The sequence below is a fragment of the Dipteris shenzhenensis genome, chromosome 16, assembly GCF_047967505.1.
Source record: "Dipteris shenzhenensis isolate YYH24624 ecotype China chromosome 16, Dip_SZ_1.0, whole genome shotgun sequence".
In the NCBI taxonomy this organism is placed as follows: Eukaryota; Viridiplantae; Streptophyta; class Polypodiopsida; order Gleicheniales; family Dipteridaceae; genus Dipteris; species Dipteris shenzhenensis.
Genome location: NC_141611.1, coordinates 4840757 through 4868224, shown reverse-complemented (window position 1 = coordinate 4868224; position 27468 = coordinate 4840757). Strand labels below are relative to the sequence as shown.

Sequence of the window (27468 nt, the reverse complement as noted above, 5' to 3'; positions counted from 1 at the left end):
GTTGAAAACCATAAACTCCATAACGCATAGCAGAGACTAACACATATATAGATCCCTAGCAACGCCATCAACGCCCAATGGGGGGTGCATACCATAGTATAAACATATGCTCTCACACATACATGTCCACACCACACATACTTACAAAGGTCTTTGTACTTAGTTTCTCTCAGCACTCTGAAGGTGAAAAGCAAACTGAGTGTCCACATTCTCTTCATTCAAGCTACAATTGCTTGTGGAGAATATAAAATTTCATTTTAAGTCCCTCCAAACAAATCTTTCTAAGCCAAAAAAAGTTTAGCTGATAGGGCAATGTACCACTTAAGAAAGATAGAATTTATCACAATGTCAGCAAAGTGCAACATGGGCAAAGACTTCACAAGGTGAGATTTGCATGTTTGCTAATGCGGTGGGAACATATGTCTAAGAACATGCCCAACCTCATACAGCACATGCAGTTTCAATCTCATGACAGTCACTCACAAGGTTGAAAACCGTAAACTCCATCAAGCAAGAAAGACACTCAAAAATGTTGGCATAATGCCAAACCTTCCCTTCATTTAGCATCGGCGATCGCTTTGCTTGTCAATCATAAAACGTGTGCGAGGATACAACTTTTCATTATAGAATTAGCTCAGATAAGATATTCTGAAACAGACTATCTAGGGTCTCAACAGAAGACCTGAAGCTATAATCTTCAAATTTTGACTTCAAGAAAATGCCTACACAACATTCCAATTTACAATTGAAAAACTAACCCAGAAGGTAAATGTTTCATCACAAAGCTTTTCCTCATATTGATATAAGCTGTACAACAAACTCGACTAGTGCTCATCTAACCAACTACAAGATTGCCGAGCAATAAGAACATTTAGAGAAATATTCTTTTGTACATTAGACCTCAAACAATCATCTCTAGCACCATATGCAATTTCAGAGTCAACATACACTGGCAGTCGATGCCTGTCCTTGTACCCTTGCATTCGCAGAGTTAGCCATTGCCCTCAACTCTGCTGCAATCTCTGGAAACGCAGGTCTTTCTCCTGGTTCAGCGGACCAGCATCGCTCCATCAGTGACCGCCATAATGGATCACACCAGCTTGGTACTGGTGGACGTAATGTGTTACTCACAATGCCTCCTGACAAATGCCACATTGCCAGCCATTTGTATAAGTAGGTCATAGCCTGAAATTAGACAATAAGCTCCATAGAGCAGAAAACCAAGATGCATAACACATTCAACTTCTTGTCACCATAGGTTTTTTAACGTCTTCAATTCTCCTTCCAAAAAGAACCCCAGAAAAACGTTTGTATACAGGCATTCTGATTTTAAGATGTCTTATGGCACCGTCAAACCCATCAACAAAAACTTAAGTTCCATCAATATCCAATAGGTGCCCACGATGTCCCCAAAAAGAAAATCCATTAATTAGCTACCACTGGCATCGAAAGAAGATAGGTATTAAGGTTAAGTTGAGGCGTTAATGACAATCGCACACCCAGGAAGCAAATATGTTGTCCTGTTCACAAAAGCAGGCAACCTCAATGAAATCTGTGTCGTACCTATAATAGCACCATAATGCATGTCTGCATATGGCTCCTTGCCAGTAAGCAGCTCCCACATCACAATACCAAAAGAGAAAACATCAACCTGCAGCCGGCAAGGGAGAGCAAAAATCAGAAAACCCTTGCTAACAATACCATCTTGACTTCATTTCGACAAGTGATACACAAATTAATGCATTAGCTACAAATCCCAAAACAAAGTATTTTTAGAGGTAGATCTATGAGTACTTATACCTTTTCAGAAACCAAACTGCTTCTTCCATTCAGTAGCTCGGGAGCCATCCATGGCAATGTCCCTCGTACACCACCTGAGACCATTGTTTGATGCTTGACTTGAGATAAACCTAGATCACCTACCTGAGGACAAACAAGCAGCATGAGTTGACAAAGTTTGAAAATGACCATAATAAATCAACGGATAATCCTCAATTACTTCTTCAATACCCATCCTCACTCAAATTCATAATTAAACCATGAGAAACACGCCTTAATCATCTAAGCAGCCATTTGCTATTTGCATCCTGACTTTAGTCTATGGAAAAAATGGTGGTCATGAAACCTAGTTAGCAGTGAAAAACAGTAATGCAATGAAGACAAGTGTCACGATCTGTGACGTATTCCTTTCTCTATATGGATGGTTTGACGAATGGACACTTGTGGAAGGGTATGCCCTTTCGACGGGACACTTCCTATGAGGCACAACCCTTCACAAGAGACATTCTATTGAAGAGACACTCCTATTGTAATGTACCCTCTTATCAAGGGTCACACCCTTCACAAGGGGTACACACCTCTTCATGCACATACACTTTGGAATACACACCTTTTCATGTGTGACTCTTCACTCTCTATATAAGAGAGGCCCAACTGTATGGATGACACACTACAGATACTACAGACACTCAAGTAATACAAATATTCCTTGTTCTCTGCTATTTCAGTCTCCTTTTTGTTCCTTAGCACATTTCTAAATATAGTAAATCTAGGATTTCTTACAGTGGTATCAGAGCAAATTTCGCTCTTGCCTGTAGGAAATGCCCTCCACCTTCTAGCGCCTATCTGATACATCTCTTTCCGCTAGAAGGATATCCGTGCACATTGTGCATGGAAGAGATGAAGAGAATAAGCGTAAAAATTTTAAGCGCCAACCCTGCCTAAAGTCATCAATGGCCTCTCCATCTCCCACACATCACGAGTTGATGTGAATGGACACGACAAAAATCGTGTCTTTTCATGTGCTTGGGCTATCCCAAAACCAAGGGACGCGCCTTTTCCACCATTGGACACACCTTTTGATGAAGAGTTTTTACTCCTCACCCAAGGGACACCTTTTGATGAAGAGTTTTGACTCCTCACCCAAGGGACACACCCCATCGTGGAAAAAAAGGACACACCTCTTCGTGTGGGGACACCCCTTTTGAAAACAGGGTCACACCCCTTCATGAAAAGGTACACCTATTCCAAGGGTCGCACCCCTTAGAATAGGCACACCTTTTGGCACCAAGCACCTTATAAAAAGGGTACCTAGAGGGGCTAAAAAGGAAAACCCAGACCCATACCTTAGGCCTAACCCTAGACTACCCAAGGGTTAATTAAACCCACACTTTAATTTTTGGCAACCACCCAACCTAGGCAGCCACACACAAAAATGACGATCCACGATTGACGCCCGTATGGATTTTCGTCATGCAGGATTCGCCTCCCTTCCACGCCATACGCAGCCCCCCCCCCATCAGCCGGTTTGCTGCCCTGGGTTCCTGCCAGTCTTTCAGCACCAGATCACTGCCCTTGCTGTCGCGATTCAGCCTTGGAAGCACACAGCCAATTTTGCCACAAGCAAGCAGGCTGCCCCTTTTTCGCCACCATACCTGCCTTTGCCCAGCAGCTGTTCTGCCCTCTATCGCAATTCAGACCAGCCCGAATCCTGCTGGCTTATCTCGCCACCTTAGCCTGTGAAAAGCGCCCTTTTGCTGCCTTCCAATTCCGACCAGCCAGGCCCAGATCTGCTCCTCACACCCCATAGGCACTTTTCCTCTGAAATCAACGCAGGAAACCCCTTTTCTGCACCACGCCTCTGCCAACGCCCCTATCTGCCTCGAAAGTCTCGCCAGGCTTTTTCCTGCTCACACTGAACCTGCAAAGATAGTAAATGAACCTCCGGACGGAGATTTTCAGGCCTTGCTATGCAACTAATTGGCAGATCTAATCTATGCCAGGTGGATTCTTTCCATTCTATTGCTAAGGATTCTCTTTCATATTGTTATTTGACGCTCATTATCAAATTACAGCAAATGAAAGCCTTCTCCCTAAAGCATGAAAACCCCTGGTAATTCACCCGTCCTTTCAAGGACACCTCAGGCATCATCTACCACACAATATCGTGTTCATATTGTATAACCAGCCCATTTCGGAGCTTTTGCATCGTGGGTCTTCTGTGTCACGTGCCCTTCCAGTGACTTGGACCACATCCTATACCTTCTGCGTGAGGCACCTCACTTACATAACTTCCTCAGCACAGTCCAGGTTGTGAGACACGTAGATACCTAGAACCCGATATTCCTCACGAGTTTGCTGTCCATCTTTGGAGAGATTTTTACCCCATAGCTTCAGCATCTCCAGGGTACTCTTCACCTCCTTCAGCTCCCAGATACTCTGCAACCTACCCCTGTACTTTCACGAGCAGTAACACCCATTTCGGCATCACCAATGTTACCTCAGACAGGACCTCCTTTACCAGATTTCCAGGGTGGTTCCATCCTGCTTCTCCTGCCCCCTCCAACATGAGCAACCTCAGGGAGCAGCCCGAATCTTCTTCCAGGAATGGTACAAACTAGAGCGCAGGTTCGTGCTTCTCTCACAGGGATCTCCGATATGTCGCAACGCTCGCGTGCAACCTCTCCGGAGATAAGCGACTCAAGTCCAAAAAAGACCCCTGAAGTCAACTTACAAGGCGAAGCACTACTTCAACTTCAAATTTCCCATTTTCAGGACAGCATCTCCGACTTGGTCCAGAAAGTCCAACAACTCCAAGATTCTCGCAGTACCACACATACAGAGGATGACGTGACGCAACCAGACGACTATGTGGACTCATTCCCACCAGAGGTAGAAAACATTGAACTCCGTGCCCTCTACCGTTTACTCCAAGCTTCCAAAACTAAAAGACTTGACATTAAACTTCCGGAAGCCTACACTGGCCAACGAAATCGCCAAACAGTTGACCAATGGCTCGCAAAATTGCGCATGTACTCTTTGATACTGTTGACCTCACTGAAGGCAAAAAGATTGCCTTGGCAGCCTCCCTCCTCAAGGATACAGCTTTCCTATGGTGGCAAAGACGCTTAAGGGACGGCAAAAGTGTGTTAACTTGGGAACGTTTTGAACACGTGCTCCGTAAGCAGTTCATACCTGCGAATGCAGACTTCCAAGCACGTTCAAAACTCCAACAGTTGGAGCAAACAGGCTCCCTGTCTTCCTACATCTCTCAATTCACCACATTGGTGCTGGAGATTGATGGGTTAACTAAGGATGATCGCCTTCATGCTTTCATCTCAGGCCTAAATCCCTCGTTACACATTGATGTCCTCAAAGCAAACATCACCACCACAGCTGGCACTATTGCTTATGCAGAGCACATTACTGATTTCCAAAACAAAGGAAAGCAGAGTGCTAATAGAACACAGAACTCTTCTATGGCCAAAGGTGCTCGCCCTCAAGATAACCCCAGGTTTAGAAAAAACTCGGGTAATCAAGGTCAGCGGCAGCCCCACAAGTCTCAGAAATCATATGCTAGATTCCAACAGAAGCACTCCTCCAAGGATCGCGCCTCTTCTTCTTCTTCACAAAGTCATCACCATCATCCCCAACATAAAGGTGCGGCCACTGACAAGAAGAACAACTCCAGCACAAAAGGACTTTGTACCATCTGTACATGCGACCATAGATGGTTCGATTGTCCCAAGCGATAAAAGCAAAATTCCAATATGGAACCTAGCACTTCCCAAACAGAAGATGCTACCCCAGCACACGACAAGAAAGGCAAAGCTGTTCGAATGGCAAATCCCATCCACATGAGCCTTGCCAACAATCCCGAACCTTTCCTGGCCACTCAAGTACTTTGTGTTCAAGGATCGATTCGTGGAACAACGGTCACTATCCTCATCGACAGTGGCTGCTCTCATAACTTCCTAGCTAGTTCTATGGTCGACAAACTTCGGTTGACCACCAGTCCTAGTCTCATGGACTATCAGATAGAACTCGCAAATGAAACTACCTTCTTGTGCAACACCAGGATCAAAAACTTATCTTTTCGCATCCAACATTATACAGACAAGTTGAATTTCGATATCATGCCTCTTTCTCGATATGATGTCATACTTGGACAACACTGGCTCTACGACTATGATCCATCAATCAGTTTTCGCAGCCATACTATCCAATTTGTCCACCAGGGAAAACTTATTGAGCTAACTCGTTCTAGGGACTCTCCTTCAACCCCAGTTGCCTCTACCCTACAAGTAAAGACTTTACTTCTGTTAGTTACGGCAGTAGAGGAGACACCATCAAAGGATCCTCCTGAATACCTCAACCAACCTTTTTTCCAGCCCTACCTGGATATTTTTCCACAGGAATTGCCAAAGCGGTTACCACCTCGACGACCAGTGGATCACCCAATCGAACTTATTCCCGACAGTAATCCACCATCGAAACCTCCTTATCGGGTTTCTTACACTCAAAATGAAGAAATCCAAAGACAGGTGACCGAACTACTCGACAAAGGTCACATTCGGCCAAGTCGCAGCCCTTTCGGATCTCCTGTACTACTTGTGGAAAAAAAGAATAAGTCAATGCGCCTTTGCATCGACTACCGAGCCCTCAACAAGCTCACCATAAAAAACAAGTATCCATTGCCTCGCATCGATGACCTCTTCGATCAACTTCTACACGCAACACAATTCTCAAAGATTGATCTTCGTTCAAGTTATCATCAAATTCGCATACGAGAAGGCGATGAGTACAAGACAGCTTTTATAATGCACTTCCTACTAACTACTGCAGATCACGGGAGTAGCACCACAGAGTATCCTCCCAACCAAATCCTTGCTAGAGCATGAGAGCTCTCAGCGAAATCGAAAATCAGAAAAATCATGTGAAGATCCATTCTCTTTCTCTCACTAACTCTAACAAGCCCCATCTCCCTAGATGGATCTAGATGCCACATGTCATCATCATAGGGCCTTTCCTAATGCATCTTTTCACCCCTCTCTTGGGATACTTTAATTTCCTTTGCCCCTAGGCACATTGCTTGCATTAGGCCCTTAGCCTTAGATCCACCTAGTCTGGTGCTATCATCCCTCACCTAGGACCTTGACATTAATTCCCTCCCGATCACTTACATGAAGCGCAAACAAATATATTACAAACGTAGATCCTTAAGGGAAATGTCGACTGATTCTTCCAAGGTCATGCCACCTCAGCTAGAGCGTAACAGCTTTTCGAATAAAGTATAGACACTATGAATGTTTGGTCATGCCTTTTGGGTTAAACAATGCCCCGGCCACATTCATGACACTAATGAACGACATCTTCAAGCCTTTCCTCGATAAGTTCATCCTCGTTTACCTCGATGACATCCTCGTTTTCAGCAGATCCCTACATGAGCACAAACAACATCTTCACCAAGTTTTTGAAGTTCTTCGCGCAAATTCTCTCTACATCAACATTGAGAAGAGTGAGTTCTTCAAGACCCAACCGAATATTTGGGACATGTTATTTCAGCTGAAGGCATCTCTGTGGATCCCAAGAAGGTCGAGGTAGTCCGAAACTGGCCTACTCCTAAGAATGTTCATGATGTCCGCTCTTTTCTCAGATTGGCAAACTTCTACCATACAAAGGTCTATCGGTTTTCCGAAATCGCAGCTCCTATGTCCGAATTATTGAAAAGCACAGTAGTTTTTCAGTGGCTTCCTGAAACAGAGTATAGTTTCCAACAACTCAAGCAAGCACTCACTACCACACCAGTTATGGCTATTGCTGACCCAAACCTTCCATTTGAGGTCATGACCGACGCTTCCGACATCGCTACAGGAGCAGTCTTGATGCAAGAAGGCAGAGTTATTGCTTTTGACAGCCATAAACATTCTGATATCCAAACCCGATACCCGGTTTATGATAAGGAGTTTCTTGCCGTTGTACATGCTTATCGCTCTTGGAAACATTATCTCATGGGAGCCGACTCGATGGTCAAGACAGACCATCACTCTTTAAAGTATATCTTTACTCAGCCAGTCATGAACGCTCGCCAAGCACGTTGGGTTGAGTTTTTGACCAACTTTCACATGACCATTGAGTACATTCCAGGACTACGCAATGTAGTTGCAGATGCTCTCAGAAGATTAACTCTAGCATCAGCTATGGTAATCTCTACATTATCTGTGGATGTTCCGAATTCATTCAAAGGGAAGTATTTCAATGATAAAGACTTCGGCACAGCAATACAAGTTCTTTCAAAAGATCAACCTTCGACTTCCGAACAGAAGATTTTCTCATCCTATTCTTATACGGACGACCTTCTGTATTATCAAGATCGCGTCTGTGTACCACATGACAAGGATGTTCGACGTCTTTTGATAAAAGAGCATCATGTAGTTCCTTATGCTGCCCATCCAGGCATCAACAAGACTTATAGGTTACTCAATGCAACATACTAGCCTCAGATGAAAAGCGACGTCATCAAAATGGTTACATCTTCCTTATCTTGTCAACAAATAAAAGCAAGCCGACGACTTCCAACAGGACTTCTTCAGCCTCTTCCAGTTCCAATTGAAAGGTGGGAAAGTATTTCCATGGATTTCATTACAACACTACCACGATCCTCTAGAGGTAACACTCAGATTATGGTAATTGTTCATCGATTGTCCAAAATGGCACACTTTGTTGCTTGCAAAAGCAGTGCACAGGCTCCGGACATCGCCAAACTCTTCATACAACACATCTTCTGACACCATGGATTGCCCAAGAATATCATATCCGACAGAGATCCTAAGTTTACCAGTCACTTTTGGATTTCACTGTTCGAATCTTTGGGTACAACTCTACTGTTCAATTTAGCCTATCACCCAGAATCAGATGGCCAGACTGAAAGAGTCGACCAAGTTCTGGAAGAAATGCTTCGACATTATATTCAGTCACGCCTAGCAGCTTGGGAAGAGTATCTACCACTCCTTGAGTTTGCTTATAATAACTCTTTCCATAGTGCCATCAGCATGACTCCATTTCAAGCAACTTATGGACACACTCCGATTGTACCAACGAATTTTGTACTTCAACATCGAGTGGCCCTAGCTGATCAACTGGTTCAAGAAATGCAAGACATTCTACTCCAAGTCAAGGATCATATGCGAAAAGCGCAAGAGCGGTATCAACGGTCTGCCAACAAACATAGACTTCACCTAGAATTAGACACTGGTGACATGGTGCTATTATTTGTAGCCCCACATCGCTATAAGACGGTTAAGTCTGTGTTTCCTAAGTTGCAACCAAGATACTATGGACCTTTCCGGATCGTCAAGAAAAATTCACCTTTAAGTTACAAATTGGAATTACCACCATCATGGGGTAAAATCCATCCGACATTTCATATTTCTTGGCTAAAGACGTACATTCCAGGCGATGAAGCAGTTCCTCCTGCAGGTGATTATGTCCCAGAAATCGAAGACGATTATGTTCTCCTTATTCCTCAGCGTATTCTGGACCATCAACAGCGAGAGACTCGACATCGACTTATCACGGAATTCCTTGTTCTTTGGCGAGATCTGGACGATCCGACATTCCTTGGCAATCTGATGAAGACTTATGGCAGTACCCTGACATTTTACAGCAGTATTTTCAGAATTTACCGTGATATTTTCTGCATCAGTTCATTATCTCCACCAGGGCCTTATTTTGAGTGGGAGGGGATGTCACGATCTGTGACGTATTCCTTTCTCTATATCTAGACTTATGGATGGTTTGATGAATGGACACTTGTGGAAGGGTATGCCCTTTTGACGGGACACTTCCTATGAGGCACAACCCTTCACAAGAGACATTCTATTGAAGAGACACTCCTATTGTAATGTACCCTCTCATCAAGGGTCACACCCTTCACAAGGTGTACACACCTCTTCATGCACATACACTTTGGAGTACACACCTTTTCATGTGTGACTCTTCACTCTCTATATAAGAGAGGCCCAACTGTATGGATGACACACACTACAGATACCACAGACACTCAAGCAATACAAATATTCCTTGTTCTCTGCTATTTCAGTCTCCTTTTTGTTCCTTAGCACATTTCTAAATATAGTAAATCTAAGATTTCTTACAACAAGAAGCATGCATAATTGTTACACAAGATAATTGTCCAATGGGTGAGAACGCTTACATCTTAAGTGCTTATATGTGAAAAGAGATGGGTATTGTAACATCCTGTTACACTACCTTTATACATTTTGGCATTTGTCACTAGCATGATCTATATCCCATTTTTATTCTTTATTCTGAGCACATAATGCTCATCTTTCTTGTTTCAGGACTCTGCAAAGACCATGGTCAACAGTTTCCCATATTCAATGTCGAGCATCAGTGTGTATATTTACGTTCCTTAAGTGAGGCTAGTACATGGGGTGGACTTTGTTGAAGGGTTAGAGCTGTACAGAAGCTTAGGAGTTGTATAGAGACTCAACCGTCTGACAAAGACTCAAGGATCGTACAAAGACCACAACCAAATCACCATTAACCAGAGCGATTTATATACAGACACATTCGACGAAAAGCTCCTAATCACTGATTTCATATGCCATCACCAATCAATGGCTTGTTGATGATGGAGGAACTGCAGGAAGACTGAGACCATTAGTTGAGTTCCAAGGCTAGGAGGGTCTCTGCAACTTGTAAAAAACATGGGGAGATTTTGGGCACTATGCACTTAAGTCAGCCAACACTGCATTGAAATTTGAGTTCAATCTGATATTCTTAGTGTAAGATATAGCATTTAGAAGTTGTCAAGATATCCTACACCCTTTGTGGAGTGGCATTGGTACAGCGATATGGGGCATAATTATTAAAATTAGGTTGATTGGTTTTTTCGGCTTATGTACTAACCTTAAACTGCGCTGAAACAAAAAGCGTTCAAACGCTAACCCCATGCTCTTACATCACCGATGCTTCCCTTCTTTCTTGATACGTAGAACATCCACAACACCTCTGAAGATCACAAGATGAATCACAAATCTGGGAACCGCAGGCAATGGCAAGACCTTGATCCACCCAGCCAACCTCTGTAGCGCACACTCAAAAGATACGTTTAACTTTGCTTTCCCGCATGAGTACTATAGAGCACACATCTCCCTAGATGCATCTAGTTGCCACATGTCACAATCCCGAGACCATCCTTTAATGCACCATTTATACCTCTCTTACAGTACATTTTGTTCATTTGCCCTAAGCATATTTCACAGTTTGGTGCACCTAGGCCTCTCACCTTACATACATCTAGTCCCTGCCATTCATCCTCACCGACAACCTTGGCATGTAATCCTTTTGACCCTTTTCAATAAGACACAAACACAAAATTTGGTCCTCTAAAGGAAAAATACCTACTAACCTTCTGAGGTCATGTTATCTCGGCTAGAGCATCACATTCTTTCCCTCTTTAGGCATCAACATCCTCGATGATGAAATATGAAAATCCTCTCTGCATCTAGATCGCCGCAAATATAGGCAAACCATGCCATGCAACCAACACCATGAGTGTCTTCCAATTGCACACTTGTGTTGTTCCTCAGTTCAAGATTCTTGTTGGTTTGCACCTTGCATTATCCTCTACTCTTAAACAAAACAACACCCTCAATTAGTGAGTCACCTGGGTGCAAAACCCATTTTAAACAAGAAACATAAAACACTAGGTGCACCTTACAACCCTACGGTAATTCCAATCTATAGGCCACCTTGCCTATTCTTGTTAGAATTAGCCACGGACCATAATATCGGAGTGACAACGTAGCACTCTCTCCTATAGTCAAAAAGTTGTAGTGTTAAGAAATTCTGAGAAAACTTTTTTTCCTTTCTGAAACTCTCTGAAAGATATACTTTCATCCGCATATGTCTTAGCTCTATCCATAGCTTGGCGGATGTGCCATGTGGGCAGCACAAAAGTGGGAATACCTGGCAGTGGAAAGCCACCATGGAGGGCAGATCTGGCAGAGACGTGTCTAGAGGCTGTCCACAATTGGAAAGAGCAGACCTGCGCAGGGTTTACAGGCACTAAAGGCCGCAATGAGTCAGCGCTAATGTCAGCAAGGTCTACAGATAATGTTGAAGCAGATCTGGGCCTGGAAGAGAGCTGAACAGGTGTGGATTTGCTGTAGAAGGAAGGCACCCAGGTCGTGGCTGTTTTGGGGGACAGCCCTGCCCCCACAAGGGGGTTATGCAGATCTGGAAGGTCCGGTGGGGGAGGGCTGTTTGGGTCAGTCCAAACTCCCCTACCTAGTCGGTTGGTTTGGAAGGGCGCCCTTTGGGGCCTCACTTGGCGTCCAGCAATTCAGCAATCCAGGGCGCAGAAAGGAGGAAATGGTCAGAAGAGGAGTCAAAGACCTTTGTGAAGGTGATGGATAGTGCTGAGTGCCTAGAGCCATCTGGGTGCTTGGCTGGTTTTGCTGACACAGAGAGGGATTCTTCGACAAGACCTGGGGGCTCAGAGTCAAATGGATGCTATGGCCTAGAGGGGGACAACACAGAATCACAAAGGAGGATGATAGTCCAGGTAATCTAGATTATGCTTGGGATATAACTTCTTGAGTATGCTATTTCGTTGCATGTTATGCTCTAGCCGAGATAGCATGACCTCGGATAGATCGGTGGGCATTTTCTCTTAGATGACCAACTTTTGTAATAGTTAATGTGCGTAATTAAAATGGTCAAGAGAAGTAACTGCCAAGGTCCTAGGTGAGGGCGGAATGGCATTGACTAGATAGTTCTGAGTGCTAAGGCCTAGGTGCACCTAAATGTGCAATAATGCCAAGGGGCAAGTGGGTTTTAATGTGCCCCAAGAGAGGGGTAAAAAAAGGTGCACCAAGTGGAAAGGCCAAAATGCTGACATTTGGCAAGGAGAACTATCTAGGGAATTGAGGGTCTCATGGATAAGGATGATGGAAAATAACGATAAAAATATACGTAATATGATGAATCAACTATCCTGGAGAATTTGGCTGGGTGGAATAATCGTATGCCATCGCCCGTGACTTGTATCCACGCTTGAAATAGAGCTTCTTAAATTAGAGACAGATTATTTAACATTTTGGTATCAGAGCAAAGGTAAGGTAGAACCCGTCGGTTTGTGACGGACAGCAGGTGGAGGATCAAGGGATACGTGATGAGCGACGTGCACGATCTACGACGAATTAGGATTGTTAGCTGTCCGTGACGAGGAACCCTTGGTAGCGACGTGAGTGTGAAATATATCGACGGAAGCCCGTGAGGCGTTGACGAAGAGGAAAGCATCGATGGGCGTCAGACTGGAGCGATGGAAAAGAATCTGGAGCAACTTCTAGAACAGGCATAATTTTGACGAATCTCAGTTTGTATATTCGATTCTGATTCTGCAAGTAAATCAGCGTGGAATCTGATCTACTTCGAGGTCTCAGCCTGTCCTGGCAAAATTGGAATCTTGAAATCGATATCTGACAATTCCTGATCGACAGTTTGGAATTCAGCGCTGAAAACTGTTCCAGATTGGGACCTGTTTAGATTCCTTTGTACTTGAAATTGGGCTTGTTGCAGAATAGTGCATTAAATTCGCTGCAGATCGACTGTTCAGAATCAGTTCCTGATACTTGGACTTGGACGAGTTTTTGAGAAGAAGAAAGCCCAGGGAGCATCTTTTTCCTTTCGTTTGAGTTTCTAGTTTTTCGATTTCCACTCTGTTATTGCGTACAGCAGAGAGAAATTCGAAAAGTTGTATATATATCGCTTTGGAGTTTGGCGTGTTGAGGAAAAAAAAAAAAGAGAAAAAAACAGAAAAGGGAGAGAGTATATATCTTCGAAAAAAAAAAAGAAAAAAAGAGATATATACATTTTATTTTTTCTTTCAAGAAAAAATGGATACCGAGGGACAAGATTCCAGGATGAATCCTGAAGAATCTAGGATTCAATCCACACAACAGATGTCACATCATGCAGCACCTACTTTGATCGGTAGGATTTCGATATTAGAAGATGCTTTACAGCAGATTATGAACCAGCAGCTTCAAGTAAATGCTGGTCAAATGAGATCAGGGAGATGGTGCAAGCCTTGTCGGCTAGACCGTCTAGAATTGATAAGGGCAAAGCTCCAGCAGAGCCAGAGCCCAGTATACATTCCTTAGAGCGCGCAAGGGTCAAAGTGCCCAATATCGCTAATTATAGACCGGAGAAGTACGCTGGTCGGATGACCGAGCGCAGCTCTAATGTGATCGAGGTTTGGTTACACAAGTGGGAAGAAGCCTTCGCCATTTGTGAGATGAAAGGGCAAGTGGCCAGTCATGATGTCATTGTGTTGTTTGACTCGGCGTCAACTCACAATGTGATTAACTCCAAGCTCGTGAAGAGGCTGACACTTAAGACAAGTCCATCTGACTATGCGTATACAGTCAGGATGGCCGATGGAAGTTCAACTGAAGTATGGGACCAAAGGGTTACCCAGTTGGAGCTTCGGATTCAGGACTATGCTGAGAAGCTTGATTTTGAAATGACCAAGCTTGCTCATGCAGATATAGCCCTGGGAATGGCGTGGCATTCTAGGAAGAATCCAGCCATTGATTGGAAAAAGCACGTATATCAATTCAAGATGAATGATGTGCTTTATGTCTTGCGAGGTGAAAAAGATATACCTCAGGGACCGTTGGTTTCCGTGATGGAAATCAGAAAGGCTCAAGTTGAGTTTTTATTCCTTTGCACAGCATCGGTAGAGCCGGTGGATGAGTCTTCAGCTAGCACTGATGTTACACAAAGTGGTGAGATGGCCAAGCTGGCTAATCTTATAACAGAGGAGTTCTCTGAGTGTTTTAGGGATGAACTACCTTATGGGTTACCTCCAGAGCGGAAAGTTCAACATAAGATTGAACTGATCCCGGGGGCAGAACCTGTAAATAGACCTCCCTATAGAATGAGTTTTGCTGAAGAGGCGGAGCTGCGTAGACAACTGGAAGAATACCTCAAGTTGGGGCAGATTCAACCAAGTTTCTCACCTTTTGCTTCGCCAGTGATATTAAAGAGGAAAAAGGATGATACGTTTCGCCTCTGTATAGATTACAGAGCATTGAATAATATCACTGTTAAGCACAGGTATCCAATAGCTGGGATTGATGATTTGCTAGATGCATTACATGGAGCCGTGATTTTCAGCAAGATAGATCTTAAGTGCGGCTACCATCAAATCCGGATTAGAGCCGAGGATGTGCATAAAACCGCTTTCAGAAGCAGGTTTGGTCATTATGAGTTTTTGGTAATGCCCTTCGGACTTACCAATGCTCCAGCGACCTTCGTCATGCTTATGAACGATTTACTACGTCCGTATATCGGAAAGTTCGTAGTACATTTTATTGACGATATCCTGATATTCAGTAAAAGTGCTACTGAGCATCGTGAACACTTAAGGATAGTGTTCAGTACTTTGAGGAAAGCCAGTCTTTATGTGAATAAAAAGAAAACTATACTGTGTATGGTTAAGCTTGAATACTTAGGGTTCATAATTACTCCACAGGGGGTAGAAATGGATCCGAAGAAGGTGGCTGCGATACTAACTTGGCCAATCCCTCAGAGTCTGACCGCGTTTGCGATCATTCTTGGGATTTGTCCAGTTTTATAGAAGGCATATCAAAGGATATTCCGGAATCGTATCGCCATTGACTGATCTAACCTCAGATAAAGTACCTTTTATTTGGGGGCAGAATCAACAAGAAAGTTTTAACACCATAAAACAAGCTGTGGTCTCAGGACCGGTGTTAAAAATAGTTGATCCCCAGAAACCGTTGTTCCTAGAAACCGATGCAAGTGGCATTGCGGTAGGAGCAGTTCTCCTTCAAGAGGGAAAGCCAGTAGCCTTTGAAAGCAAGAAGCTTTCTCCCTCTCAAAGGAATTGGCCAACTCATGAATTGGAGTTGTATGCAGTTATCCATGCTTTGAAAACATGGAGGCATTATTTGTATGGTTCAGAGTTTTATGTGGATGTGGATCATGATACTCTGAAACATTTTTGTAAACAGCCTGACTTGAGGGGCCGCCAAGCTAGGTGGGCAGAGCTCATGCAGGAGTTTAATCTAACGATTCGGTACCGAAGAGGAAAAGACAATAAGGTTGCTGATGCGTTGTCTCGCATTATGCACAACCTGAGTTTCACGGTATTAGAGAGTGCTCTAATGACCGAGATCAGAGAAACTCAAAAGGTGGACGAGTTTGTCCAGAGCTTATGGCCTAAGGCTCATGTGTTAAAACCCGGGGAAAATGAAAAGGATGACCTGGCATCCAGAAAAGGCCAAACTTATGCAAGATATACCATAAAGGATGGTATGCTAGTTAGAAATGGCAAGGTTGTAGTACCTGGTCAGAATGATCTCAGGCAGAGAGTCATTCGACAATGCCATGATAGCCCATGTACGGGACATCTAGGATCGAGAAGACATGATCTCGTGAAGCGAGATTTCTTTTGGCCAAGGATGAAAAAGCATATTCATGAGTATGTGACACGGTGTTTCTCGTGTCAGGTAAGTAAGGCCGAGCGGGTGAAGCCACCCGGACTTTTACAGCCCTTGGAAATACCACTAAGTAAGTGGGAGAGCATTTCCATGGATTTTATTGTAGGGCTACCTGCAACACAAGGAGGGTATAATTCTATCCTTGTGGTGGTTGATCGTCTAACCAAGATGGCTCACTTCATTCCGACTAGAGAGTCTGTTAGTGCCCTGCAAGTGGCGGATTTGTTCATTAGACATATATTTCGTCTGCATGGATTGCCTAGATCCATAGTGTCAGACAGAGATGTTAGATTTGCCGGTCACTTTTGGACAGCGGTATTTGAGACACTAAGGACTGAGTTGGGAATGAGTAGTGGGGATCATCCTGAGACGGATGGTCAGACGGAGAGAGTCAACCAGACTTTAGAGGATATGCTGAGGGCATATGTGTCATTCAGGCAACATACATGGGACAAGTGGTTGCCATTGTTGGAGTTTGCCTACAATGATAGGAAACATTCATCTACCGGATTCAGTCCGTTTGAGCTGAACTATGGTTATAGACCAGCCAATCCAACTATAGTTGGAGTACCTCTGAAAGTGCCTAGTGCCGCGAACTTTGTAGTTCAAATGCGGGAGATGCTAGCACTTGTGAGAGCTAATATCCGCCAGGCTATGGATAGAGCCAAGGTGTATGCGGATGAAAATCGGTCTATAAGAGTATTTGAAGAAGGAGAAAAAGTTTTTCTCAGAATTCCTTCGCGTGTGCTAAGTTATCACCTCAATACTGTGGGCCGTGGTTAATTCTAAAGAGAATAGGCAGTGTAGCCTATAAATTAGAATTGCCACAGGGGTGTAAGGTGCACCCGGTTTTTCATGTTTCGCGCTTAAAGAAATTTTTGCATACTGGTGACTCACTAATCAAAGGTGTGGTTTTGTTTCAGGAGATAGAGGATATTGCAAGGCGCCAACCAACAAGAATCCTGGACCGAGGAACAATGCAGATACGAAATCGGAAGATACCCATGGTGTTGGTTGCATGGCATGGTCAGCCTCTATCGGAAGCTACCTGGGAATCCGTATACCAGTTACGGAGAGCTTTCCCAAATTTCATCATCGAGGACGCTGATGCTTAAAGAGGGAAGGAATGTTATGCTCTAGCCGAGATAGCATGACCTCGGATAGATCGGTGGGCATTTTCTCTTAGATGACCAACTTTTGTAATAGTTAATGTGCGTAATTAAAATGGTCAAGAGAAGTAACTGCCAAGGTCCTAGGTGAGGGCGGAATGGCATTGACTAGATAGTTCTGAGTGCTAAGGCCTAGGTGCACCTAAATGTGCAATAATGCCAAGGGGCAAGTGGGTTTTAATGTGCCCCAAGAGAGGGGTAAAAAAAGGTGCACCAAGTGGAAAGGCCAAAATGCTGACATTTGGCAAGGAGAACTATCTAGGGAATTGAGGGTCTCATGGATAAGGATGATGGAAAATAACGATAAAAATATACGTAATATGATGAATCAACTATCCTGGAGAATTTGGCTGGGTGGAATAATCGTATGCCATCGCCCGTGACTTGTATCCACGCTTGAAATAGAGCTTCGTAAATTAGAGACAGATTATTTAACATTGCAGACCTTGCCAGACAGAGGACGAGTTGAAACAAACCCTAAGAGCATGGTGCCTGGAGGACTTCAGGCTGTTCACCCATCATGAAGGGGACAGTTGGACGATGTTGGTCCTTGCAGTTCTCGCGTTCGAAGGTGGGAACGTGATTGAAGCAGGTGGTGCCATCAGGTGCTACCAAAGATTGAACTTGTGTACCAGGAAGGTATGCAGAACCCAACCTGGAGGAGCAACAGCCACTGGATGAAAAGCTACCACATCGACACCGCAATGATCCAAAGGGCTACGACACGGGAACCACTGGAGCATCTTCATCGATGGAACAGCATCAGACTAAGATGAGTCAGTAAGAGGGCGTGTTGAATAGTAGAGGTCACTTCCCCATCCGTGAGCCACCAAATGAGGAGTGCATCGGGAGAGTGGACCATAGGACAACAGCGAGATATTTGGGGCTGCTACATGGACAGCAAACAGGCTGCCATTTGGGCAGCACAAAAGAGGGAATACCTGGCAGTGGAAAGACACCAAGGAGGGCAGATCTGGCAAAGACATGTCCAGAGGCCGTGCACAATTGAAAAGGGCTGACCTGCTCACGGTTTACAGGCAGCAAAGGCTGCGATGAGTCAGTGCTTATGTCAGCAAGGTGTACAGATGATCTTGGAGCAGATAGGGGTCTGGAAGAGGGCTGAACAGGCACAGATTTGCTGCAGAAGGAGGACACCCAGGTCGTGGCTGCTTTGGGGGCCAGAAAGGTCCTGCAGGTGGTTCTGGACAGGTCTGGGCCCGTGGCAGCCTGCCACATGGCCAGGTTGCCCTCAGACTGTGTGCCCGGGGGTTATGCAGATCTGGAAAGTCACGTGGGGGAGCCAGCCAACCTCTGTAGCGCACGATCAGAAGATACATTTTACTTTGTTTTTCCGCAGAGTACATTTTACTTTGTTTTTCCACAGAGCCCACATCTTCCTAGATGCATCTGGTTGCCACATGTCACAATCCTGAGACCATTCTTTAATGCACCATTTACCTTCTCTTGGAGTACATTTTATTCATTTGCCCCTAAGCATATTCAGAGTGGTGCACCTAGGCCTCTGACCTTAGATACATCTCATCTGTGCCATTCACCCTCACCGATGACCTTGGCATGCAATTCCTTTCGACCCTTTACAAATTTTGGTCCTCTTTAAAAAAAATGCCTACTGGCCCTTCCAAGGTCGTGTTATCTCGGCTCGAGCATAACATTTCTGATCCAAAAACAGGCCTCTGTTTGCAAAGCCATCTACTCCTGCTTCCACCTTCCTCCCACCCTTGCTGAAATCCGTGCTGTTTTTCTCTCTACTGCTCTAAATCACAAACTGTAGAGCTCTTAATCCTGGCTGGAAATCTGTGATTTTAATTCCAGCAAAACCTAGCCTACTTTGAGATCCCTAGGAACACCTATTAGCTCCACACCGCCCAGAATCCAAATTGCTGCACATTTTCCTCATCATCCGGTATAGATTCCGTGTGGGAATCATTCATATCATTGCATTTTCATTATTGAAATGTGCTTTGAACAGAAAGTTTCTATCGACGTTTGATTCTAGAGTTTAGAAACGACTTTATATCTCCTCTGCTAAAATAAGGAAATATAGCAAACATCAGCCCTCTTGAGGTGCATAGCCTCATTCATACCCCATCTCGTGTCTACAGCACTTCTCTATTGCTCCAAATTTTCCCAATGTCCTAACTCCTAACATAGTCAAGACTCACAATGTTCTAAAGCAATTTGAGGCTCTCCACGCCTTTAGTAAAATAAGTCAGTACTCTACCTCCCATATTGTGCAAGCCCATGATCATTGTGGAAGACCTCAGAAGATATAAACCAATATCTTCTGCTAGCACCAGTGCTCCACAGTTTGGCTTCAGAAGCATGTCTGCAAAATATATACTCTCACACCAAGGATGTCATTCTGGCATAGGCCAGTTCTATAGAAAGCTAAGCTAGCAATAAAATCTACCACCCTATGACCCTAAATATCCCACAAAGCCTCGTAGCAATTCTTAAAGTCAAACCCCCTTTTAGATGGCAGAAGAAATATTCAGCATATTTCGGACATACACTATAACCAGGCATATGCACACATAGAAGATATGTCCTTGCTGCTCCAGCTGTGAGAATGATCACGCATCAATGTTGATGACAGAAACCTATTTGCTAATCATTAGGTAAGAATCAGTTGGCTTAATGGAAATCAAACAGATTTTTCTTAGAGAAACCTTCTTATTGAAAGCAGACTATGGCATCAAGCTCTCCCTCTTAAAGATGACAGAGCATTTTAGAGAGTAAACCAAAGGGATTCCCAAGCTTCTCAATACTACATAACCAGGCCTGGGTGAGTAAAAGACCACAAGGAGAGGATAATCATCGACATGCTAAACAAATGAACGTATCAAATAACAGGAGCTTTTCCCATCATTATACTATCTGAGCATCTTCAAGTCTTCTTGAATTTTAAGATGCCTGAAAAACACTGTGTTGACCACCTCCTATGTGTTGGACAATGGTATCCACAACTAGCGACAGTGTAAGCTAAGGTGGGTGGTAGACTTCCATGGCACAATAGGAAAGACAAAACAATGCTCTCAAGAACAAGAGCACGAGATTGCAAGGCTCCAACAATATGATTTGATTGATTTTCTAAAACTACAATGGGTGGCTCATTGCATACGTTAAAGACGACCTTAGCTTCTCTCGCTAACACCTCATAGATGAGGGCACACCACACAAGAATCAAATCTAAAGAGGTCAATTGACCCCAAACTCTCAAAGATCACAAGTGTCCACTAAATGACACATTCACACCTACACACACTAAGAACATTCTAGGTCACACACTAGGCCTAGTTCCCACACCTTTGGCTATGAATTATCCAACACACAAACGTGGTGAGACCCAACACACAAAGAGAAGACCAAAATCACACCCCACCACACTACTTCAAAGCAAGTCTTATTGTCCAACACCTCCCATGTGACAACAAACCTCTCAGTCAGCTTGCAACTGGCACACCCCTTACTCTAAATTGGGTAGGTATAAATCCAAAGACTAGAACTAAGGCTCTCACACAACAAATACAATCATTTTTGGGAGACTACTCAAGGTAGAGTACCCTTATTGACATATTCTCTCAAAAACAGGTCAGACAACCCATTCGTCACTATAGGGATTATCATCCTTATTAGGTTTGACTTGGGTAATGGCACCATGAAACTCTTCTATCTCCTCTACTTCATCTTCAACTACAAGATTAGCATGACGTTTCCCTTGCTCTTTTTGAAGAATTGGCTTCAATGTGTCCCAACTTGTTACAATCTCTGCATCGGATTCTTTTACCTTTCTTCCATTTACTTTAGCTTACAAAAGCTAGAGTAGAGTCTAAGCTGCTGGCACTTAGATCATCCTAGTTCCGTCTGTCCTTCTCAAGGAGCGATGCAATAAGATCTTCATAATTGGTGATGGCCACGCGGAGTATTTCTAAAGTATGCTCAAAACGGGAAATACAACGCATACTTTTAATTAGCACAGCTACTATGACGAAGTGTCTTCGTCATCTAGCTCACATTTGAGACTAGCCAATTGTTGAACTAGTGAGCCAAACTTAGCCAGATGGTCACCGAGTTCTTGACCATCATCCCTCTTTAGATCATAAATATTGAGTTTCAAAAACACTTTAGGATTGGTGTTTTTATTGCCAAAAATACCTTCAAATTTTGCCCAAATTTGCTTGGCTGTAGACTTGATGTCAATGTGGTGCACCAGAGCATCATCAAGTCCTAGCCCAATAATGGCTATTGCGCCTTGCCCAATCTGAGCTAGAAGCTTCACCTTGGTCTGCAGATCCTCCCCTTGTGAGCGTTAATATAAGTGTCAGAGTGGTGCCTCAAGAAGCAAATTGAAACACCATAGCGGCAATATCTACCAGAAATGAGTCACGATGGAGAACAAAAGTCACGATAAAGAACAAGATTACGAAAGAGAGCCCGTCGATCTGAAGCGGGCTGTCGATTTTGGAGTAAATTCTTCGAGTGGATGCACAAAAAACACAATCAGCCATCGATATTAAGAAAAAATGACTGATTGACAACAGATGACTATCAGAACTCCACAAAGTGGCTCGTGAACAGCGACTGGCTGCATCTCGATGTCCTGAGGTAGCAGCAACGCCAACAGCTGCTGAGACACCTCATGAAGATAATATATATAGGTCTTCCACTTCAAGAGACGGCGAGGAGAATGGCGCATTCAGCTACGTGTCATCGTTGTGTAGATCAGAAAATGGTGCAAGAAATGGGGCTAGACGGAGCTGATTTCTGGGCCATAAGCATGTAGATTTATAGACGTAGAGGACGGCTGCTACAGCTCCACATACGACACTCTAGGTCACACCCAAGGCCTAGTTCGCACATCTTTGGCTACGAATTATCCAACGCTATCTCAATACAACTATGAGACCAAAGCCTGAACAATGACTTATAAGTTATAACATCAGAGGGGTAAATTAAAACTACAACAGCCAATGTTGGATAAAAGTCAATTATTGCCAACCAGCAAGTCTCTGTCTCCATTATTGCAGCTCAAGATATAAAATACAAAACAAAATTCTCCCATAGTTGGACGATTTCTTTTGACTATGGAAGCAGCAATAACAAGAAAAGACAAGCATTCAAGCAGACCTTGCAAATGGGCCGTTGTGGATCCCTCATATTGACAAGCAAGTTCTCACATTTCAAATCAAAATGTACAATATTCTTCCTGTGTAAATATTCCATGCCAAAAGCTGCATCCATGATAATCAATAGACGCTTTCGACGGTCGATTGTTCTGCAGGGCACAACACAGACTTTTGGAGATGAAATCTAAGAGATGCACATTGCAGTAATAAAGAAACATGGAAATCTATGCAAATTCTTGTGTATGCTCTAAGAAGAGATAACTATTATATGATACATCACTACCTGTCTTTCTTCTGTAAAACCTGCTTGAGAGATCCATTGACCATGTACTCAGTAACTGTTGCCAAGGTTCCTCCGGGCCCATCAGGAACAACTCCATAAAAAGCCACCACGTTTGGATGATGTAGCTGCCCAAGGATGTAGGCCTCTCGCCAGAAATCTGCAATCTGTAAGATGTATGGAGAGTTACATAAGATTCACATATCAGATGAGAAAAGTATGCATGTACACAAACAGTGGAAAAAACTAAAAAATTTGTACCAGCCGTTCCCTCTCTGATGGTCTTCCACTAAAGCAGCTTGATTTGATGCGCTTGATAGCAACATCAGTCCCTCTCCATTTTCCATGATAAACAGTACCAAATGTGCCAGATCCCAACTCCCGAAGCTCTTCCAAGTCTGAATTTCTTATTGTCTGATATAAAGAGCGAGAATTCTAAGTTAGCTCAAAACCATAAATTATATCTACAAGCAATCCCTAGCTCCCACATCATCTACTGGTATTACTACTTCATTCCATGGTCTAGTAGTACAACTTCCCCTTAGTCAGTCAGCAAGCCTACCCTCCACATCCTGGGTTATGAAAAAGGCCCTTTCCTTCACCACGGACCTCGCTCCCCCCCCCCTCCCCACAATTATGTGCCTTCGTTGGCAGTCCATTTATTCAGTTGTATATTTCAGCTTAGAGCTTATATCTTTCACTGAAACTGGCCCTGTGATTTTAGCTTTCAACCTAGCTTCCTGAATTCTCACACGGTATCAAAGCCAAATTCGATTTTCTTGACAACATTGTGTTTGAAAAAAAGAGTTCTTGGTCATGGTAAAACCTCATAGAGAGCAATGGCATGCCTATATGAGCTGATGTACCTTGCCTGATCAATACTCGGATAAGTGTTCTTTGGAGAGCATGGACCGCCATAGGGCTATCTCAAGATACTTCAACACAAGCTCCAAGGTTGGTTCTCCATTGTGGAAGGTATTTAAAATTCTTCTAGCCTAGTGACTACCCCTACTCTAGTTTACTTGCAAGCCTACTCGATGGTCAAGCAAAAAGCCCAAACACGTACCATCTGCACTACAGCTTGTTTCCAAGGTTCAGGAAATGATGACCACTCAGGTCAAGTCGATGAAACAAGAGATGACATAGGAAGTCAACAACAAGGTTAGCAAAGCGGACCTGTATAAGGAGGTGAAAGAGCAGGAAACTAGAGCAAATAAGACCTCAACTTTACGCACAGGGGGACTGCCGGATGGCTGATTTGATGAGGGGAGGTATACAGAAGATAGAGTCAATCACCTCAAGTAGAAAATACCACATGTTGAGTGGGATCAAGAAGACACGTGCTGTGTCACAAGCACCAGTAATGTTTAAAGACAAGGCAGCAAGGGTAAAGAACAAGCCTATAAGATGAAAGGCACAAGAGCTCACCCCGACCCAGCTCAAACAAAGATACCAAAGTGAAGGAAGCCAGGAAAGCGCTGATTCGGGAATTCAAATCTAAGCCTAAAGACTCAAACTGATGTAATAACAGTCATTCTATGATAGGATTAGAACATAGTTATGCTTTGTAATAATGTTGGAGCTGCTCTATACAATTCACAGGAGCTGCCTCGTGCACTCCCTTGGGCTTGTACTTGTATCTAATTTGGATATATTTGTTGTCTCATAGGCCCATGAGGCCTTTTGAAGAACGATAATATTTATTTATTTCTCATCCCGCCCCCCCCCCTGCGCCCCCCAACCAAAACACACACCCCCCCCCCCCAGCAAGTCAGATGCCCTGTTTAATGTCAAGATGTTCAAAACACAGGTGGAGAATGAAACTAGGAAGAGAATCTAAAGTATTAGATATGACCCGTGGAGAATGTAAATCACATGCCTATATTTATATAGGTTAAAAATGTGGGATTAAGAGGTAGTATACAACAAAATGAAGTTGCTGTAAGGGGGAGAAAAAAAAAATAACGATACGTGGATGTGCAAGAGCGATTGCAAAGAGACAAAAATGCGAACAGGTATCAAGCCTTACATTAAACATCTAATATTTTCTTGGGACTCGTAATTTGCAACCGTGCAAATGCATTTTTGCTGGTTATGCGAGCTGAGAGAAATAAACATGTATGACATGAACTTCAATCACCAAAAATATCATTCTTCATAAAGCTTACATGTATGACATGGGGAACATGTTGGCTAGGCAAACTGAGAGAAATCAAGCATGTATGACATGGGGAACATGAATTTCAATCACCAAAAAATATCATTTCTTGTAAAGCTGAAGGTTACAAACCATCTTCAGCCCCCATTGCATTTTTGTTACAGCCAGAAAACCAGCAAGCATGTCACACTGTGAGAGGTCATTGACTATCTCAGAGCGGGAAGAAGACAGCTCTGAGGAGAAGCACAACACCAGTGAGGGTGAAAAGAACAAAATGATGAGGGACAGCACGATCTTTTGGGCATGCCACTGAGGTATCCCAAGATGAGAAGAACAACTAGATGCAGACGTCGTCTTCAAGATGAAATTGGCTAGTGCATTGGGCATTTTGACACAGTTTACCCAAAATCTAGCTAAGATACTGGATGCCCCTCCGCAGAGCAAAAAGGCAGCCAAGAAGAAGCGCAAAAAGCAAAGGCTTATGCATAATGATGCACCTCCAAGTGGACAGCCACCCGTGACTCCACCTGTAATGCCCTCAGTTGCTCCTGGCATGGGGAATGCCCCACAAGGCAACAATTTAATCAATGAATTATGGACAACAACCCTTTCCCCCCCCCCAATGATGCACCCCGCATATTTCGGAGGAGGGTCGGTCTTCCTAGGAATGGTGGGACAGCCCACAAAAGGGCTTAGTATGCCTGACACATACTTGGGGAGTCTTCAGCCAGGAATGCAAAATTTCCAGCAACAAATGATAGGGGGTATGCCGGCTGCAAACGCCAACATGATGTATGCAAACATAGGGATGCATCCCAGAATGCAGATGGGAATGCTAGGAATGATGAGTGGTTCCATGAATATGCCACAGATGCAAGGAATGGGACCTGGAGTGGTCAATCCAACTATGGGAGTTCGCAGTAATGCACAGAGTTTGGGCCAGATGATGCCACCACCTTATTTGCAGCCACCTGTGTATGACAACATTGCACCCAAGGGCAAATTGGAAGATTACAAAGAGGGTGGGGCTGCTGTAAAATTTGAGAAATTCAAGACTCAAGACAGGCTGAAAGCATTGACTTTGGTGCAACAATTTGATGCTGCCTTTGACGGTGGGAACTTCATGGAGTCATTGAAGGTCAGGAAGGCAGCCACATTTCTCAAGGGCAATGCACTTCAATGGTGGACCAATTTGCTCTTGCAGGATGAAGCCCCTAACACTTGGGTTGAGTTCAAGCAAGTCTTCTCATCTGCTTGGCTCACCACCACTTTTGAAGTGAATATAATGATAGCATGGGATAAGCTGGATGCCGCAAACTGTAAGAACCTCGAAGAGTACAATAAAAAGTTTTGGGAAGCCTTGCTGCCCGTGAACTTTTACAGGCGTGTGGATCTGTCCAAACAAATCAAGAGTGGGCTGCCAAAGGAAATTCGAGACTACTGCACCCAAACCAAATTCTCCCATATGTCTCAACTGATAGAAAATGCCACGATAGCTTATGCCTTCTTGCAAGGGAAGACTTCGGGCTTCAAGGGCAGCAACGAGGAAGCACAAAAGTTTAGAGGCAGCAAGCAAGGAGGCCAAAAACATTTCATGAGATTTGAACAGCCCATCAAGTCTAGATTTGTTGCAAGACAAAGGCGATGATCGCCTCGAAAGAAATTGTCAAAGGAAGAGAAGACGGCCCTCTATGATGCCAACAAATGTTTCGTATGCAAGGAAGATGGCCACCGAGCATATGAATGCCCACACAGGAAGAGAAAGTTTCCATCATCAACTCAGAGTGAGAACAAGGGAGAAAAGAGAGATGACCAATAGGGTAAGAAGCTCAAACCCACTGTTGGTCTAATGCCAGATGTCACTGGAGCTATACAGGATGTGGATGCCACCGATTATATAGAGCGTGGGGTAAAATCCGTGACCAGACCGCTTTGTTCTTCTTTGATCCAAGCACGAGAGCCAATTTTATATTGCCAAAGCTGGCTGGAAATTTTCGCATAAGGGCAAAAGAGATGGGGCCACTATGTGACGCAAATATGGCTTGCCCAGGGCACAGTGAGTCAGTTACACCAATCGTTGGGAAGTTCCACATGCACATTCAGAGCTATGTGGACACTGAGGAGTTCTACATTATGCTGCTAAATGGGTGTGATGTTTTGCTCGAAATACCTTGGCACCACAGGAAGGGAGCACTTTTGGATGCCAGAAACAGAACTCTAACTTTGACTCACCAAGGGAAGACTTATGTTTTGGATGCTAAACTGAAGGGAGAATCTATTCCAGTTATATAGGCTCCAACCGTTTCAAATGTAATGAAAAAGCATCTTTCTGCGTACTTGGTTTTTGCAACTGAAAAACAGCAAGCAGAAGAAG

General features: G+C 43.8%; 1 protein-coding gene across 1 annotated transcript in view; it reads right to left on the bottom strand.

Moving 5' to 3' along the window:
- Positions 1–577: 577 nt before the first annotated feature.
- The window catches only part of LOC147892442 (RAF-like serine/threonine-protein kinase PRAF), a 49244-nt gene continuing 22353 nt past the window's right edge, over positions 578–27468 (bottom strand). Inside the window, exons 5-10 of the mRNA XM_087387623.1 lie at positions 23198–23350; positions 22940–23103; positions 22658–22805; positions 1801–1923; positions 1564–1651; positions 578–1139 (exon numbers count right to left, since the gene is read on the bottom strand). Coding sequence (XP_087243749.1) covers positions 940–1139; positions 1564–1651; positions 1801–1923; positions 22658–22805; positions 22940–23103; positions 23198–23350 — 876 coding nt within the window. The 3' untranslated portion in view covers positions 578–939. The remainder of the gene's footprint in view (positions 1140–1563; positions 1652–1800; positions 1924–22657; positions 22806–22939; positions 23104–23197; positions 23351–27468) is intronic.